The sequence below is a fragment of the Fukomys damarensis genome, unplaced genomic scaffold (assembly GCF_012274545.1).
Source record: "Fukomys damarensis isolate Sample0158 unplaced genomic scaffold, DMR_v1.0_HiC HiC_scaffold_37, whole genome shotgun sequence".
In the NCBI taxonomy this organism is placed as follows: Eukaryota; Metazoa; Chordata; class Mammalia; order Rodentia; family Bathyergidae; genus Fukomys; species Fukomys damarensis.
The window spans coordinates 3664771-3680302 of NW_022900949.1; the positions used below are offsets into that span (position 1 = coordinate 3664771).

The 15532-nt window shown below is 53.7% G+C and overlaps 1 protein-coding gene across 1 annotated transcript; it reads left to right on the top strand.

The window, feature by feature from the left end:
• Positions 1-11308: 11308 nt before the first annotated feature.
• Nfilz (NFIL3 like basic leucine zipper) lies at positions 11309-15173 on the top strand. Its single transcript, XM_033759425.1, has 3 exons — positions 11309-11361; positions 14001-14083; positions 14338-15173. Exon 3 carries the CDS (start codon positions 14340-14342, stop codon positions 15171-15173), a length of 834 nt encoding a protein of 277 aa, XP_033615316.1. The 5' UTR covers positions 11309-11361; positions 14001-14083; positions 14338-14339.
• Positions 15174-15532: the final 359 nt, after the last annotated feature.

The window sequence follows — 15532 nt, forward strand, 5'->3', positions numbered from 1 at the left end:
AACCCCACTGTCCGCTCGCTAGAATCTCCCGCCAGCGTGGGGCGGCTCTCCAGGTGGACGCCTGCCACGCTGGCGGCGCTGCCCACGCACGGGACGTGGTGTCTCCCTCCTTTCCCTCATTCCCTTGCTTTTGTAATAGTCTCCCTTCTACTTTTACGTCTCCCCTTTTCCCCGCTTTTGTCTTTTTATGGCTTTCGATTCCACCTGGGAGAGAAATCGTGACGTCTGTCCTTCCAAGGCCGATGCCGGCTTTCCCCACCCACGCGACCCCCATGCCCGTTCATCTTCTTGCAGGGGATGTGCTTCTGTTCCTTTTCACGGCCGAGTAGTACTCCATCGAACACCCAGTCCACTGCGTTTTTATTCGTTCGTCTGCTGAAGGCTCCTGGGCTGATTCCATGGTTTAGCTCTCACGCCCAGGGCCTGCAGACAGCCTTCTCATGTTTCTGTCTTTGCCTTTTCCTGTAGTTAGGATCCTACTTCCACGTTCTGCTGCCTTGCTTTCTCTCCCTCCCTCCTCCCCCGTGGGGATTGAACCCGTGGCCTTTGCACCGAGCTATACTCCTAGCCCTTTCCTTACTTTTTATTTGGAGATGGGGCTCCTCCAAGCTGCCCTGGCTGGGCTGGAACTTATGACCCTCCTGCCTCAGCCTCCCAGAGTGCCCAGCCTATCCTGTCTCTCGATCTCTTCGTGGGTATCACCGCCAGCCCAGCCCTGTCCCCTGCGGCACACTGGGACTGTCTGCTGTTCGCCAGCCCCACTGGGCACCACGACTCAGAAAAGCACCCAGTGCCCTTGGTCCTTCTGGGGACCGCACCACCGGCCTACCTCGTTCTGGGAGCTGCTGTTGTGAGCCCCACTGGCCTTTGTCCTCAGGGGCTGGCTCTTGTGAAATCTGCAAAGATAGAGGTAGGGGGTTGAGTATCCTTCACCCAAAATCCTTGGGACCGAGTGTTCTCAATTTTTGGATATGCTCCAGAGTTGTGAATATTCGCACGAAACAAACATGGTGACTCATGCCCGTAATCCTGGCAATTGGGAGGCTGAGGCAGGAGGATCGCCGTGAGTTTGACCCTGCCTCCCCCAAAGAAAAAACCCAAAACAAAACAGGAAATGGGCCTGTAGTTCATGTACCCCTTGTACCGTAGGTCACTTTACACATTTTCAGTGATGTGTGCCTAAAACAAAGGTGCATGGGAGGCCGTTTTCCGTTTTTGGTCTCATGTCTGCGCCCAGCGAGTTCCTGTACCGGAGCGTTTCGGATCCCGTGGTGGCCGAGGTCCCCTGGTGTGGACGCTGCGTCTGTCTCCGTCTCTGTCCACCTTACCTGTCTTGCTCCTCCCACCCTCTGCTCAGGAGGCCGAAGTGTGAGGGGCTTTGGCAGGTGCAGGAGGCCGGGGATTCTGTGCTGGGGGAACAAGGTGGGCTGTCGGTGTCGGAAGAGGGGAGCAGCCAGGCACGGCTCTTGGGGAAAGGTAACCCTGGCAGAGGGGGCCAGCAGAGCAAAGGCCCCGGGGCAGGACTGTGCCCGGTGTGCGGGAAGGGCAGCCAGGAGCCCTCGCGGCTGGAACGGAGAGCGAGGGAGGAGTGGGGGCTGAGGCCTACCTGGGATGCCTGTCTTTGTACCCTAGGAACAGCTGCGGGGCTCTTCTCCTAAAGCTGGGCTTTGTTTTCGTTTTTGTCTTTTTGAGACAGGGTCTCACTATGTAGCCTGGGCTGACCTTGAACTCACAGCGATCCTCCCGCCTCAGCCTCCCCAGTGCTGGGATGACAGGTGCGCGCCACCACGCCCAGCTAAAGCAGGGCTTCTTACATACCCAACTTTGATTTGGGGGGCTGGACACTGATTTCCTGGGGGGCCGTGCTGTGTGTTGTGGTGTTGCTGCTTGGTAGCTGCCTGTTGAGTCCCTGGGTTGTAAGAAGCAGATATATTCCTATATCCCACACGCTGGGCCCGATGGTGGGGAAGAACCACAGAGAGGAGACATGGGTTTGACTGTAAAATTACTGTGCCACTAAAGGTAAAAAGTGGAAACAACTTTCAGTAAGCACCAACTAGGGGCACTTGAGCTAGCTGGGGACCTCAGCAAGGGCTTCCCGGAGATCAGAGGTTGGGAATGGCATGCAGGGGAGGTGGGGGCAGTGGCGCAGCTGATGAGCTGCATGTGCAAAGGCCCTGGGGTGAGCCGGATGGGAGGGGAGGCGGGCACGGGTGGAGCCTGGCATGGGTGGAGCAACTCTGCCTGATCCCTGGGGCCCCTGGGTAGGGCAAGGGGGTGCAGTTGTGATCTGCTGAGGGGTGAATCAGAAAAGGAGCATAATCTGATTGTGTAGTGTAAAGATCTCCCGGGCAGATTAGTGTTTGCGATGTGCTGAGCACAGGCCGTACCGGGTACCCAAAAAAGGCTTCAGTGATGGCAGTGGGTGTTTTGGGGACGTGACGGGCACAGGTCCAGGCCCCGCCTGTGAGGGTCCCAGGGAGGCAGCTTTGGCTTCTCTGGTGTATCCGGGTGCAGGGGCGCGAGTGTCCCTGTGGTAGGGAGGGATGGGCGCCCCAGGGAAGTGTGGGGGGCCTGGCTCAGGGGCCTGAAGCTCCCTGGGCCTGTTTTACAGAGGGGAGACTGAGGCACCAGGGCTTTGAGGGGCGGAGTCCTGAGCCACGGCTTCGGCCACCTGTTCTGCCCCAGGGGAGGCTCCAGAAGAGCTGCGTCCTGGGTGCTGGACGGAGCTCTAAGCAGCATCGCTCACGTTCATTCACCCGTTCAACAAACAGCACCAAAGCACCCACGGTGCCACGGCAGATGCAGAGGGACCACCTCCCGGGCCTGCACTCTCGTGGCACAGATGGACGCCAAGTGAGTTTCTCATCCACTTTTTTTTTTTTTTTAAAAGACTGAGGATTGAACCCAAGGCCTCCACAGTGGGCTCCATCCCCAACCCTTTTGCCTCTTACTTTGAGACAGCGACTTGCTAAGCTGTTAAATCAAACTCCTCCTGCCTCAGCCTCCAGAGTAGCTGGGATCCTAGGCATGTGCCACCGCGCCTCCGTCCGAGCCAGTTTTAAGGCTAAATATATTCCATGCTCAGTCTCCTGGGGTCTTTTATGCATTCGTCTCGCAGAGTAGAGACAGTTGGTGCCTGTATCTTGGTTATCATAGGACAGGGGCGGGAGCACGGCGAGGAGAAAGCGGGAGATGCTCGGGTCCAATAGGCGATGGAGACCCCAGTGAGGGGTGGGCAGGCTTCAGATTTTTGCCTGGGAAGCTGGTAGTTTCCAGATGTGGGATTTGATATGGGGGTGGAAAGAGAGAAGGTGAGGTGAGCAGGAGGGGTTTGGGGTGGGGGCTCGGTGATGGCCCTGGAGGAGAGGAGGGGTCTGAGGCTTCTTCTTTGTTTGTTTGTTTGTTTTTCTTTGAGACAGGGTCTCACTCTGTAGTTGAGACTGACCTTGAACTCACTACTTAGCCCAGGCTGGTCTTGAACTCACAGCGATCCTCCTGCCTCAGCCTCCCGAGGGCTGGGATTACAGGTGTGAGCCACCATGCCCGGCCTGAGGCTTCTTCTTTTGGGAGGTCCTTTCTCTTTGAACTGAAGAGAGAGAAAGGCACAGTCTGAGGGACTCATAGGACTGAGAGCTGAGGAAAAAATCTGAGGGGCTGGTACTGGGGGTTCAATCCAGGACCATCGCACTGAGCTACACCCCAGTTATTTTTTTGGTATTGGGGATCAAACACAGGACCTTGTGCTTGTGAGGCAGGCAGAACCACTGAGCTAAATCCTCGGCTCCCCAGTCCTTAATCCTGTCTCAAGATTTAAACAAACTATCTTGAGAATATTTTTTTAATCTTGAGACAGGATCTTGTTAAGTTACTAAGTTGCCCAGGCTGGGGTCAAACTGGCAATTCTCCTGCCTCAGCCTCCCAGAATGCAGGGGTGACAAGTGTGCACCACCCTGCTGACTCTGGGGGAGGCGGGGCTGAGAATTTAATGGCAGGAGTGAATTTTGTCCCATCATTTCAGACCCCGTGAGCTATGGGCACCTCTCTGGAGCTCTCGGGGTTCAAGAAATATTCAGACTAAGTCTGCCCACTGTCTGCACCTGGTTTATTTACCTCGTCAAACTTTACCTTTTTTTCCCCTTCTCCTCTTAGGTTTGCTGATGACTTAAGTGTTTTTTATGACTTAAATTAAAAAGAAATGTTCAGCCCATCAACAGATGAATGGATAAATACAATAGGAGGGGTTAATACGCCGCGGAGTACTACTCTGCCATAAAGAAGGACAAACTTGAGGCATCTGTGGAAAACGGATGCACCTCGAGACCATAATGTTAAGTGAAGTAAATCAGACACAGAAGCTTGCATATTGCATGGTTTCTTATATGAGAAACCCCAAATATTAAATTATGGAGCAAAATAAAATATAATAGGAAATGGGCAGATAGATCTTTGGCAAAAGGGACCCAAAAATGGAGGGAGGTAGAGAGAGGAGGTGGAAAACGCACGAAGCCTCGGTGTGTCTATGCAGCAGCTCCCCAGGAGGAATGTGATCACTGTGCCTTGCAAATGTGGACTAATACAATATCAATTTCAACAATTACTTAGGGCTGGGGACTTAGCTTTGGTTCTGCTGCCTGCCTGGCAAGCACAACAGTCCGAGGTCGACCCTTCACTCTTTGTGTGTGTGTTTGGTACTGGAGATAGAACTCAGGACCTTGCACTTGAGAGGCAGGAGCGGGGCCACTGCGCTAAATCCCTGGCCCTATTAGCGTGTGTTTTGGTACGTGCTGCTCACACTCACCGAGGGGAGCCGGTGCATGGACATATTGCCTTTTTTTTTTTTGAGACAGCATTTTGCTATGTAGTCCAGGCCGGCCTCAAACTCACGGCGATCTTCCTGCCTCAGCCTCCCCAGTGCTGGGATGACAGGCGCGCGCCTCTTTGCCCCGCTGCCTTTTGATCCTTTCTCTCCTCCCTCCCCTCTCCCTGTCGCCTTCCCCGGTCTAATCTTGTTTTCTCTGGTATTCGCCTCCGAGCAGGCCGAGGTGCCCGCGGCTTCCGCCTCTGCCGGCGCAGCGCCCCCGCCTTCACCCTTGAGATCCGCGTTCCCAGCCAGGCTTCTCGGTTTTAGAGATCGGTTTCGGGGGGAGCTTTCGGGGGACGGGGACTCGCTCATTGCGAGAGTGCAGGGCCCCCAGGCGCTTCCAAGGAATGGGCTGGGCTGCCCGGGCCGTGGGAAACGCGCGCCTGGCTTCCTTCTGAGTCAGAGGGCAGCGTCCCCGCCCGCGAGGGAGGAGGGCATTTTCCTCCTCCCTGTGCCCTTCGGTCCGGCTGGAGAGGGGTTGGGGTCATCAGCGACCCAAAGGGGACCCAAAGAAGTACTTTCCAACTTCCAGCTTGCATCCTGCCGCAGGCGGGCAGCTCAGCAGCTCTCAAGTCGACCTCTGCTGGGCTGTTGAGCTGGAATTCTTGGAAAATTCCAGCAGGTGCCTGTCCACACCTGCTCCTCTGTCTTACCTCTTCAGGACCACACAGTGCTGCCCTTTTCCAAACACTTCACACGTCCTCAATTTACTCTAATGCTCCTGGTGCACTTGTGTGTGCGTGCGTGCGTGTGCGTGTGTGTGTGTGTGCGTGTGTGTGTGTGTGAAATGGCCTCTAGGGGCCGAAAGCAGGTCCAAGTGGCTGGACACGTCCCGTGTTACCTGTTTTTGACTGCTCTGCTAGGAAGCATCTCACACCTCCACACCTCCTGAGCACCCAGTGCCCGTCTCACCGCATCCTTGCCAACACCGAGTTTTTTTTTTTTCAAACACAGAGTTTTATCGCTTTTTAAATCTCTGCAGTTTCAGTGGCAAAACCGTTCCCTCATCACCGCGAGTGTCCCCGGGTGAGTGACAAGGACGCACAGTGTCTCCTCGTGTCTCTTGCGCCCAAGGTCACTGCTTCCTCACGAGTGTGAAGGGGTCCGGTGCCCACTGCTTGGTCTATGACGGTCGCTTCTCTCCTCCTCCTCCTCATGGAGCGGAAGGCAAGTTGCAGCTGCCCTTTGGGTGGGTGGGTGGGGAGCTGGAGAGGCAGCTGTCCTCCCTCTCCTTTGATTCTTCTCACCTTCTTAAAAAATTTCCTTTCAAAGTTTTAATTTCTGTATTGGGTGTGGTGGTGCACTCCTGTAATCTCAGCACTCAGGAGGCTGAGGCAGGAGGATTGTCATGCGTTTCAGGCCAGCCTGGGCTACATAGTGAGTTCCAGGTCAGTCTCAATTACAGAGCGAGACCCTGTCTCAAAAAATAGTTTTAATTTCTCTTCTATGGGCCACTTGGTAATTGCACATATTTATAGGGTACAATGTGATTCCTTTCTTTTTTCTTTTTTTGGTGTGGGGGATCGAACTCAGTACCTTATGCTTGCAAGGCAGGCATGGCACAACTGAGCTAAATCCCTGGCCCCAGTGTGATTCCTTTTTTTTTTCTCCTTTGATTTCATTGAGTTTATTGGTACCTTGTAAGTATACAGTACAGTTACATTCATCATTGGGATCTTGTACCTTTACATGACAGCTCTTGGAGTGTGATTTCTTTTTAAGACAGGGCTCCATTGAGTCATCCAGGTCAGCCTTGAGCTTGGTATATAACCCAGGATGGCTGTGAATTTGTAGGGTTTCTCCTGCCTCAGCCTCCTGTGTGTTGGGATTACAGGTGTGTGCCATCACACTCAACCACAATGTGATATTTTGGTATATGGTGCCATGATGAAGTTAGGATAATTAGCATATCCATTGCCTCAGATGCGTTTAGTGCTCCTTTGTGTTGGGAACACCCAAACCTTCTTTTCTAGTTATTTTGAAATATACAATCCATTACTAACTGTAGCCAGCCTGCTGTGCACTTAGAACTTGTGATCTTCCTGCCTCATCCTCCCAAAGGGCTAGGATTATAGGCATGTGCCACCATGCCTGGTATATCTTTTTTTTTTTTTGGTTTTTTGAGACAGGGTCTCACTATGTCATTGAGACTGACCTGGAACTCACTATGTAGTCCAGGCTGGTCTCGAACTCACAGCGATCCTCCTGCCTCAGCCTCCCGAGTGCTGGGATCACAGGCGTACACCACCACGCCCGGCTCATGCCTGGTATATCTAACTGTATTTTTGTGTCTGTTATTCAACTTCCTTGATTCTCTTCTCAGCCTCTGGTAACCACTGTTTTACTTTTTGCTTCTGCGACATCATCCTTGGTGGCTCTCACATACCAGTGAGGACGTGTGGCCCCTGTCTTTCTGTGCCTGGCTTAGTTCACTTTATGGGACGAACTCCTTCTGTAGCTGAAGACTTGAGCTCAGAGAGGTTAAGAGGTAAACCTGGCATCCTGTTTGGCTTAGTTTCACTCAACCAACTCCTCTCCTGACATTAAGATTTAATGAAATTCTAGTTTGGTGGTGGTGGGGATGGGTCATTTTCTCACCCTGCCTAGTTGGGAGATGGGCCAACCATTCCTCGTTGAGGAGGGTTGTGGAGTCCAACTCAGTATCAGCCTTATAATGCAGGGCAAGAAAGCACAGCACAGAAAAGAGGGAGGGGAAGCCCCCCCCCACTCTTAGGAAAATACCAGTGGCCTCAGGGGTTGGAGAGGGGTGGGAAGGTGTGGATGGGTGGTCTGCCATCTTGAAAGGAAGTTCAATTTCATCACCATCAATGGGTACAGCTGTGCTGAGTGAGCACCAAGGTTTTCACAGATATTTTCAATACAGATAACACAGGCGTCTGGCAGCAGAAACTAGAGGGAGAGAATTCTAACAACAACAACAACAACAACAAACAAAAATAGACACACAGATTACACAGTTATTATGTACCAGTGCCTACCACGTATAATCTCGTTTCTTCTTCCATAACCAACTATGTAGGAGCCACTGTTGTGCTCATTCTGCTGACAAGGCCCTGGAAGTTGTAGAGGTGTTCTGAGCTCCCTGAACACACTCAGCTGGGAGAATTATTATTATTTTTATTTTTTCAGTATTGGTTGCTGACCCCAGGGCCTTTGCACTGAGATACATCCCCAGGCCCTTTTATTTTTTGAGATAGAGTTTCACTAAGTTGCCCAGGTAAGACTTGAACTTGTGAACTTCTTTCTGGAATCACAGGCTTGCACCATCACTCCTGGCTTAGCGAGGAGAATTTGAACTATTTAGCTGTGTGGTTTCCGGTTTCTTGTGTTCCCCCCTGTGGAGATCGACCCCTACTTTTTGGAAGTGCTAATGAACCCAAAACCGTTCCTCAGGAGAAGAAGTGGGAATAGCCGGGAAGGCTTTCCCTGGTCAGTGAGGATAGGATGTACCCGGATTTTGGCTGTGCTTCATGAAGCAGATTTTCTGCCCTCGTAGAGTCTTGTTTTCCATTTGTCAAAGCAGGATAGCTGTCGGTGGGGGGCAGTGAGTGACGTGGGAGGCACTGTGCGTTCCTGGCGCATAGTAGGTGCTCAATAAACATGGCATTTCTTTGGCGGCTGGAGCGGAGGTGAGGGGACTGAGAGCGTGGAACAGAATTACCGTGTGCTTTACTAGTCCCACTGCCTGGTATTCATCCAGCGGAAATGGAATCAGCACGTGGAAGAGATATCCATGCAGGCGTGGTTCAGACTGCGGACTCCACCTAGCCACGGAAGTCATTTCTAAATGTGGGGTGAGCGGATGAACAGGCAAGAGAAAAGACAGGGTCGATACCGGATGGAGTACTACTCAGCCATAACAAAGAATGCAACCGGGGGGTCCGGAGTTGTAATGCAGACCTAAACTGGGCACAGGGACATAAATAAAATGCCGCGTGATCCATCCCTCGCACATGTGGATTCTAAAAAAATAAAAAAGCTGATCGCATAGAAACTGAGCGTAGATTAATGGTTATCAGAAGGTAGAGAGGGCGGGAGGGGACAAGGGATCAAGGTTGGTCCAAGGGGTACGGAATTACCGACGGAGGGAGGGCTGAATTCCGGGGTTGCAGAGCTGGTAGGGTAAGTACAGCCAACAGTGAGGGAGTGTGTAATCGGAATAACTGGATCAGAGGCTTCTGAGCGTGCTGGCCACACGGAAATGATAATTACAAACCAGGGTACCAGATCAGGGACATTTTAACACCACGGCTCGATGGTTACCTGTGATTCTTGTATCGAAACATTACAAAGCGTCAACACGTTATGTTGTATCAAAGACATTGCAATGCATCAAGACATTCCGCTTGTATCAAAGCGCTACATCCAGGAGGCGCAACTAGGTGTCCATTTCGAAAGAAAGCTTAGGAGCAGAGCGGAGATGGATTCGCTCTCCGTTCGGGCGGAACAGTTTTCACCCCGAGCTCCCCGGGTCGGACCGGGGCTGGTCTTGGAAGCAGAGCTCTCCCGGCTCCCCAGAGAACCAAGCGGAGCTCCGATCGCGGGAGGGGTGCGGGGCGGTCTGCCCTTTCCGGTGTCCTCTCCGCTGGGGCCTGGCTGCCCCCCGGCCTTCCCCTGTGACCACAGGAAAGCGGTCCAGCCCGCACCTCCTCTTCTCTAAATAAACTCGGACAGCGCGCTATCTGCCGCCCCATCTGGCTTCCTGGAGGCCGTGCAGAGGGGCAGTGGCCGGGGGCTCCGGGCCCGGAGAGCGCTCAGCCCGTCCTGGCCTGGCCTGACCACCTGCCCGCCAGGTCCCGCTCCCGACCCGCCTGTCCTCTTCGGGGACGTGTGACAGTTAAATACAGGCGACCCACTCCGCGCTCTCCCTCCTTGTCGTCGCTTCGCCTTTGGAACTTTCCAAAGCCTCTTGGCGAGCTCTTCGTGAATCACCCAACAGGTTGCCGGGAATGTAGGGGCCAAACTGTGCGAGGACCCTAGAACTTATTCTTCCCTGAGCCTCGCTGCCTGTGATCCAACTTCCCTCAGCCCCGGTCCCTCTGCCCTTCCAGGCCTCTCTAATCGCTGTCCTGCTCTCTCCTTTTTGAAAGACATTTGTGTTCTTTTTTCATCTGTCTGCATCTGTTGGGTCCCGTTCCATTTGGCGCGAGACCCAACTCTCTGTTTCCGATTCTCCCTCTTTGCTGTCGCCCCTTCATTCATTTGTGCTTTGGGCTTCTCCTATCCGAGAAACTGCGGTGTGAGAGCCCACGGGGCCGATTCAGGGCACTCGGTGCGGGTTCAGCTGCCCCCGGTCTCCCGCGCGCCACTGAAGTTTCTTTACCGTTCCTCATGGCGGAGTCGTGGGCCGTGCTCCTCTGCTCTCTGCTCTACCCGTCCCACGAGATCAGCTTCTTTTAGCTTCCACACGAAGGCGATCATGCGTGCCGCGTTCGTCTTTCTGTGCCTGGTTATTTCACTTAGCACAAAGCCCTCAGGTTCATCTCTGTTTCCCCAAATGATAAGGTCTCGTTCTTTCTTAAAGAAATGGCTGGGGCGTCCCACTGCGGACGTCGCCCACACTTTCTTTACGATCCACCTGGCCACTGCGGTTGATGCCACGTCTCGCCTACAGTGAATGGCGCCGCAGGGAAGACAAGGGGGCAGGCGTCTCTTCCACGCGCTGATCTCACCCCTGGGACACATGCCCGGGAGCGGGAAAGCAGATCCTCACTGCGGCTCTGCCTGGCTGGGCCTTCGGAGACCCCCAGGTGGTGTCCCCTCCCGTCCAGTCCAGCTGCGGCCGAGCTTGTCTCTGAGGTTTCTTGCTTTTCCTGTTCTCTCCCCAGCACCGGAGTGGAAACTTTCGGGTGCCGGCCCCAGAGCCTGAGGGGCCCCTAGACCCCCATATATAGGAGCCCATCGATCCCCGGGCTCTCGTCAGCCTCGTCTGTGGTTGGGATGGTTCCTGGGACTCCCCCGGGAGCCCCCAGGATGGGGCCAAGTGGGTGGCAGGATGCTGGGCTGCAGCAACTTGTCTGGGGTCTGGCGGAGGAACCTCAGGAGCTGTGTGGGCCTCACCCTCCGGGGGAGAGGGGTGATTCAGGCTCATTGCCCCTCACTTTTGGGGCTCCTGCTCCTTGACGATGACGCACCAACTTGTTCATTTATTCAGGAATTCACTGACATTTCACAGAGCTTGTCTAAATATTCATGCATTTACAGGTTCATCTCCCCCCAAACAGTCATACATTTCATGGTTCATTTCAAAAAATATCTGTGTTTATTGGCTCATTCTAGGAAAAAGAAAAGTCGGTGTATTTATTGGCTCATTGCAAAAAGCATGCAGGCATCCTGGACTATTCAGCAGAGCATAGATATTTCAGGTGCAGATAACCTTCAGGACGGCGGAATCAAACACAACTGCAACTTTTGTTTTTTTTGCAGGACCTCTGAGAGCCTTTAGTTTACTTTGTGAGTCCCCTTCGAAGAATCAGGTATGGCTTATGTTTTCACCCGTTTTTCTTCTTCTCTTTTGGAGCTAAGCACTCTCTACCCCGTAGCTCCTGCGAACCCTGGGAAAGGAAGACTTGGGCCCGTGGTCAGAGTTCCCCAAAGCATTGGTATTTGACTGTCTGGGCCTTTATCCTCCCTCAAGCAGGATCTGAACCATCTTTTCTTTCCTGGGCACTTTTTATCAGCTTACACTTGTGACACAAAATGAGTACATTCATCTTGGGTGATTTTCACAGACAAGCTGGACCCTGACCCTTTTTACTGCCTTTTCTTCCCTTCCCTCATCTGCCTCACCCTTAGAGCCCTTCTCATCCCCATGAAGTCTACCTCCTGTTTCCTATCATGATCATCATCATCCCTCTGTCATTTTTCTCTTTAAACGATTTACACTTCTCCTACGAGAGAGGCCGTGGGATATTCAACCTCCTGCATCTGGCTTATTGCTTGATCCGAGTTGTCCCCTACAGCCTCAGGAATAAAAGACAAAGTGTGGAGGGAACATCAGAGAAGAAAAATACTCAAGAAATCTGAGAAAGCTGCTGTAGCAGTGCTGGGTGGGCATGGTGGCCCACGGCTGTGCTCCCAGCACTCTGGGAGGCTGAGGCAGAAAGGTCGGGAGTTTGATGGCAGCCTGGGCCACAGCGAGTGAGAAGGAACCGTCTCAAACAAACAAACAAACAAACAAACAAGGAGGCGGGTGCTGGCTCAGTGCAAAGACCTTGGGTTCAACCCTTACTATGGCAAATGAAGCAACCAGCCATCAACCAACCAACGAACCAACCAAACAAACAAATAAAGCAAATGCCAAAGAACCGCGTTTGCTGGTGGCCAAAGCAGAAAGGGGGATCTGGAGGCTTTCACGGCTTTTGGTTGGCGGCTCAGCAGGAAAGGCAGAGCTCTCCAGCTCTGAGTGAGGCTGCTTGTGTTTATCTGTTCTTTACTGATCATTCATTCATTTCTTCACTCACTCACTGAATGTTTACTTAGCCCCTGTTATTTATAAGCAAATGCTAGATACCATGGATAAAATGGTAGGAAAAATAAACCAACCAAAAAATAAACCAAGCCAAACCAAAACAAAAGCAAAACAACAAAACCAAAAACCCCAAAACAAAAAAAAACCCCCCCCAAACCTACACCTGCCCTCGTAGAAGCTCCAGCCAGAACAAGCACACTCTACTCTCTTCTTTGAAATTTGTTCTTAATTCTCCGACGGAACCTTTCGCCCCTGCCGTGGTTTTTCTCTTCCTGTGTTATATCAGAATCACAGTCGGTGGTGATCTTCTAGGTGCAGGGAGCCCAGGTGATCCACAGAACCCAGATTGTTTTTGTGTCAGAGTTTTCAGGAAAACCAGCATGGGAAACTGGGCGGAAGCAGAGGAGCTGGTCCTCTTCCAGGCCCGGGACATTCGTGGGACGCTGGGCGTCTTATCTGGGCACCTCTGGGCGTCAGGGAGCTAACTGCTTGACCTCTCCTTTGCCCCGTCCTCAAACTGTGGTTCAGCACAGATGTGGGAAATTCTCAAGGAGCACGGTTTTATTGATTTATTGGATGGACAGATGGATCTGTAGGTGGATATGTGAGTAAATAATGGAGTTGTGGAAGGATGATTTGAGTAGAGGAGGCGTCCTTATCGGATGAATAAAAGAAGGAAACGGTGGATGGGTGGCATCAGTGAATAAACATGTGGGTGGAAAGATGCCAAGTAAGGGCACAATATTATTTTTTAAATGAGGCTGTCAGTGAATGAATGGAGCTTTAGAGATGATGGAACTTTAGTCCTTTTTCTGCAGCCCATTCTGGGTAATTTATAAAGAAGAGAGATTCTTTTAGCTCACGGTCCTGGAACCCAGGGAGTCCCTGAGCATGGTGCTGGCCCCTGCTTGGCATCTACAGAGGACCATCTGGCTGCACGCTGATATGGAAGAGGCAGCCCCGGCCCTCCAGGAGGCTGAGTCAGGAGGGTGGCAAGTTTGCATCCAGCCCGGTCACTGAGTGGGTTCAGCAAGAGGCTGTCTCAGAATAAAAAATAGCAAAAAGGGACAGAGGACATAGCTCAGTGTGAAGGCTCTGGGCTCCATCTCCATCAAGGAAAAATAGCAAAAGCTCACTTTTATAACAAAGCCACTCCTTCAATAACCCTCTAAAGCATGGGCCCACGGATGGATTAGGCTCTTCATGAGGGAAGCATTCTCGTGGCTCAGTCCCCCCACAAATATCCCCTCTACAGATGCCATTAACACGGGAGATTGGAGGTTCAGTTGTTCACAGGTGGAATTTAGGGGCTGCGTTTACATTAATGGGTGATGGGCCGACGGTGGCAAAGCCAGTGAACGACCGTGCAGTTTTCTGGGGAGGTGGATGGACATCTGCAAGGGGTTGGGGGCGCCTGGGTTGATGGTGAGTGGCGAGCTGGCTGGGTGGGCGAGGGACGCACCCAGGGGCACTTGAGCGAGTGCGTGGGCAATGAGATCATCTGATGTCGGCTTTGCAAAGTTCTGGCCACGGGAGGAGGTCTGGGGGGTCCAATCTAGGCACGGTTCGGATGAGAATCAGCTTGTGTTCTGGCCCCCAACTTGACCGGCTTAACTCTCCGGTGAACACATTTGCTCCTTCTAGGTTCAGTCTTCCTTTGGTCTCCCAGAAATCTACCCCGGATCTGAGATCAAGCCGAGCCCTCGACTTGCTTGCCGACTCCAGTGGTAAGCAGAACGCCCGGGGGGCCGTGGGTGCTCTCTTGCCCCGCCAGCCAGTGGCTTCTCTCCGGCGGCCTCTTCACGGGGCATCTCCCCACTGCCCCATCTCCGTGTCCTCGCTGGTCCCCAGCCTGACTCCCCTTCTACCTGCTCCTTCTCGTGGCGAGGTCAGAGACGCACCGTATAGGAGAGGTGGGGTCCCCGGGGTCACCCTCTGCCCGGACCAAGGCCTCTCTCCTCTTCCCCCGGTTCCCGCGCAGCCATGGATGTGAGTCTCTTGGACCTGCCAGATGCTTCGCAGGTTCCCGGAAAGACTCGCCTTCGGGGCAGGGGCCCGGCCGTGCGTCGGCAGCGAGAGTTCACGCCGGAGGAGAAGAAGGACAGGGTTTACTGGGAGAAGCGGAGAAAGAACAACGAAGCGGCCAAGAGGTCCCGGGAGAAACGCAGGCTCAACGACGTGGCCGTGGAGGGCAGGCTGGCCGCGCTGCTGGAGGAGAACGCGCTGCTCCGCGCAGAGCTGCGGGCCCTCAAGCTGCGCTTCGGCCTCCTGCCGCCCCTCCGTGGCCCCCGGACCTTGCCTCTGCGGGCTCTGCTGTGGGAGCCGCCCTGGCCCCGAGACCCCCGCTCTGAGGCCGAACCGCTCTCGACCCTGCCTGGCTCCCACGGCTGCCTCGTGACACCGTGTTCTCTGAATCCTGGGATCCCGGGGTGCCGAGGCTGCCTGCTGGCTCAGGGGTGGACGGGTCTTGCCGCTTGCCCCAGATTCCCCCAGGAGCCTGCTGCTCCCACCCCCAAGGGAACGGACACGCACCTGCAGGCGGCTCTCCCAGCTGCCTTCTTCCGCTGTCACCTCTTGGACGGGCACGTGGGGCCCAGGCTGGAGCTGGAGCCTGGCTGGGGGCTGTGGTCACCCGTGCACTCTGGGTGCCAGGCCTCGGCACCCTCCGATGTGATGCTGACGCCCTCCGGAGATGCCACAGGGGTTTCTCCTGGGGCGACCTGCCCTACTCCGGGGAACGGTCCCGAGGGGGTAGCTCAGCCCTCCCTACCACACAAACTGTGCATCAAGTCCCAAGCTCTGGGCGGAGTGTGTTGAGGCTGGCTGGGATTGAACATGGGTTTGTCTGGTGGGGGAGTGGTTTGGCCTTGACCAGCTCGCAGAGGGTGGCAAGGCTTGTAGGAAATAGGCTGCCCTGGCCGGCAGGGTCCACTTGCCAGTGTCCAGAGCAGGTTTTCAGGCAGAGGAGATAAAGTCCCATGTCGGTTTTGATCATGCAATTGCCTTGCCTTAAAATCTGTGCTTTGGATCGTTCCTTCTCCATACACCCACCCGCCCGCTCGTACACCAGTCCACCAATCACCCAGCCATTCACCACCCTTTTACTCACATATTCATTTAATCCCTGATTCACAGGCTGACTTATTCCTCATTAAGCCATTCACTTGCTTAGCTAC

Coding starts and splice junctions, on each gene's coding strand:
- Nfilz (XM_033759425.1), top strand. CDS start 14,340: ATGGATGTGAGTCTCTTGGACCTGCCAGATGCTTCGCAGGTTCCCGGA.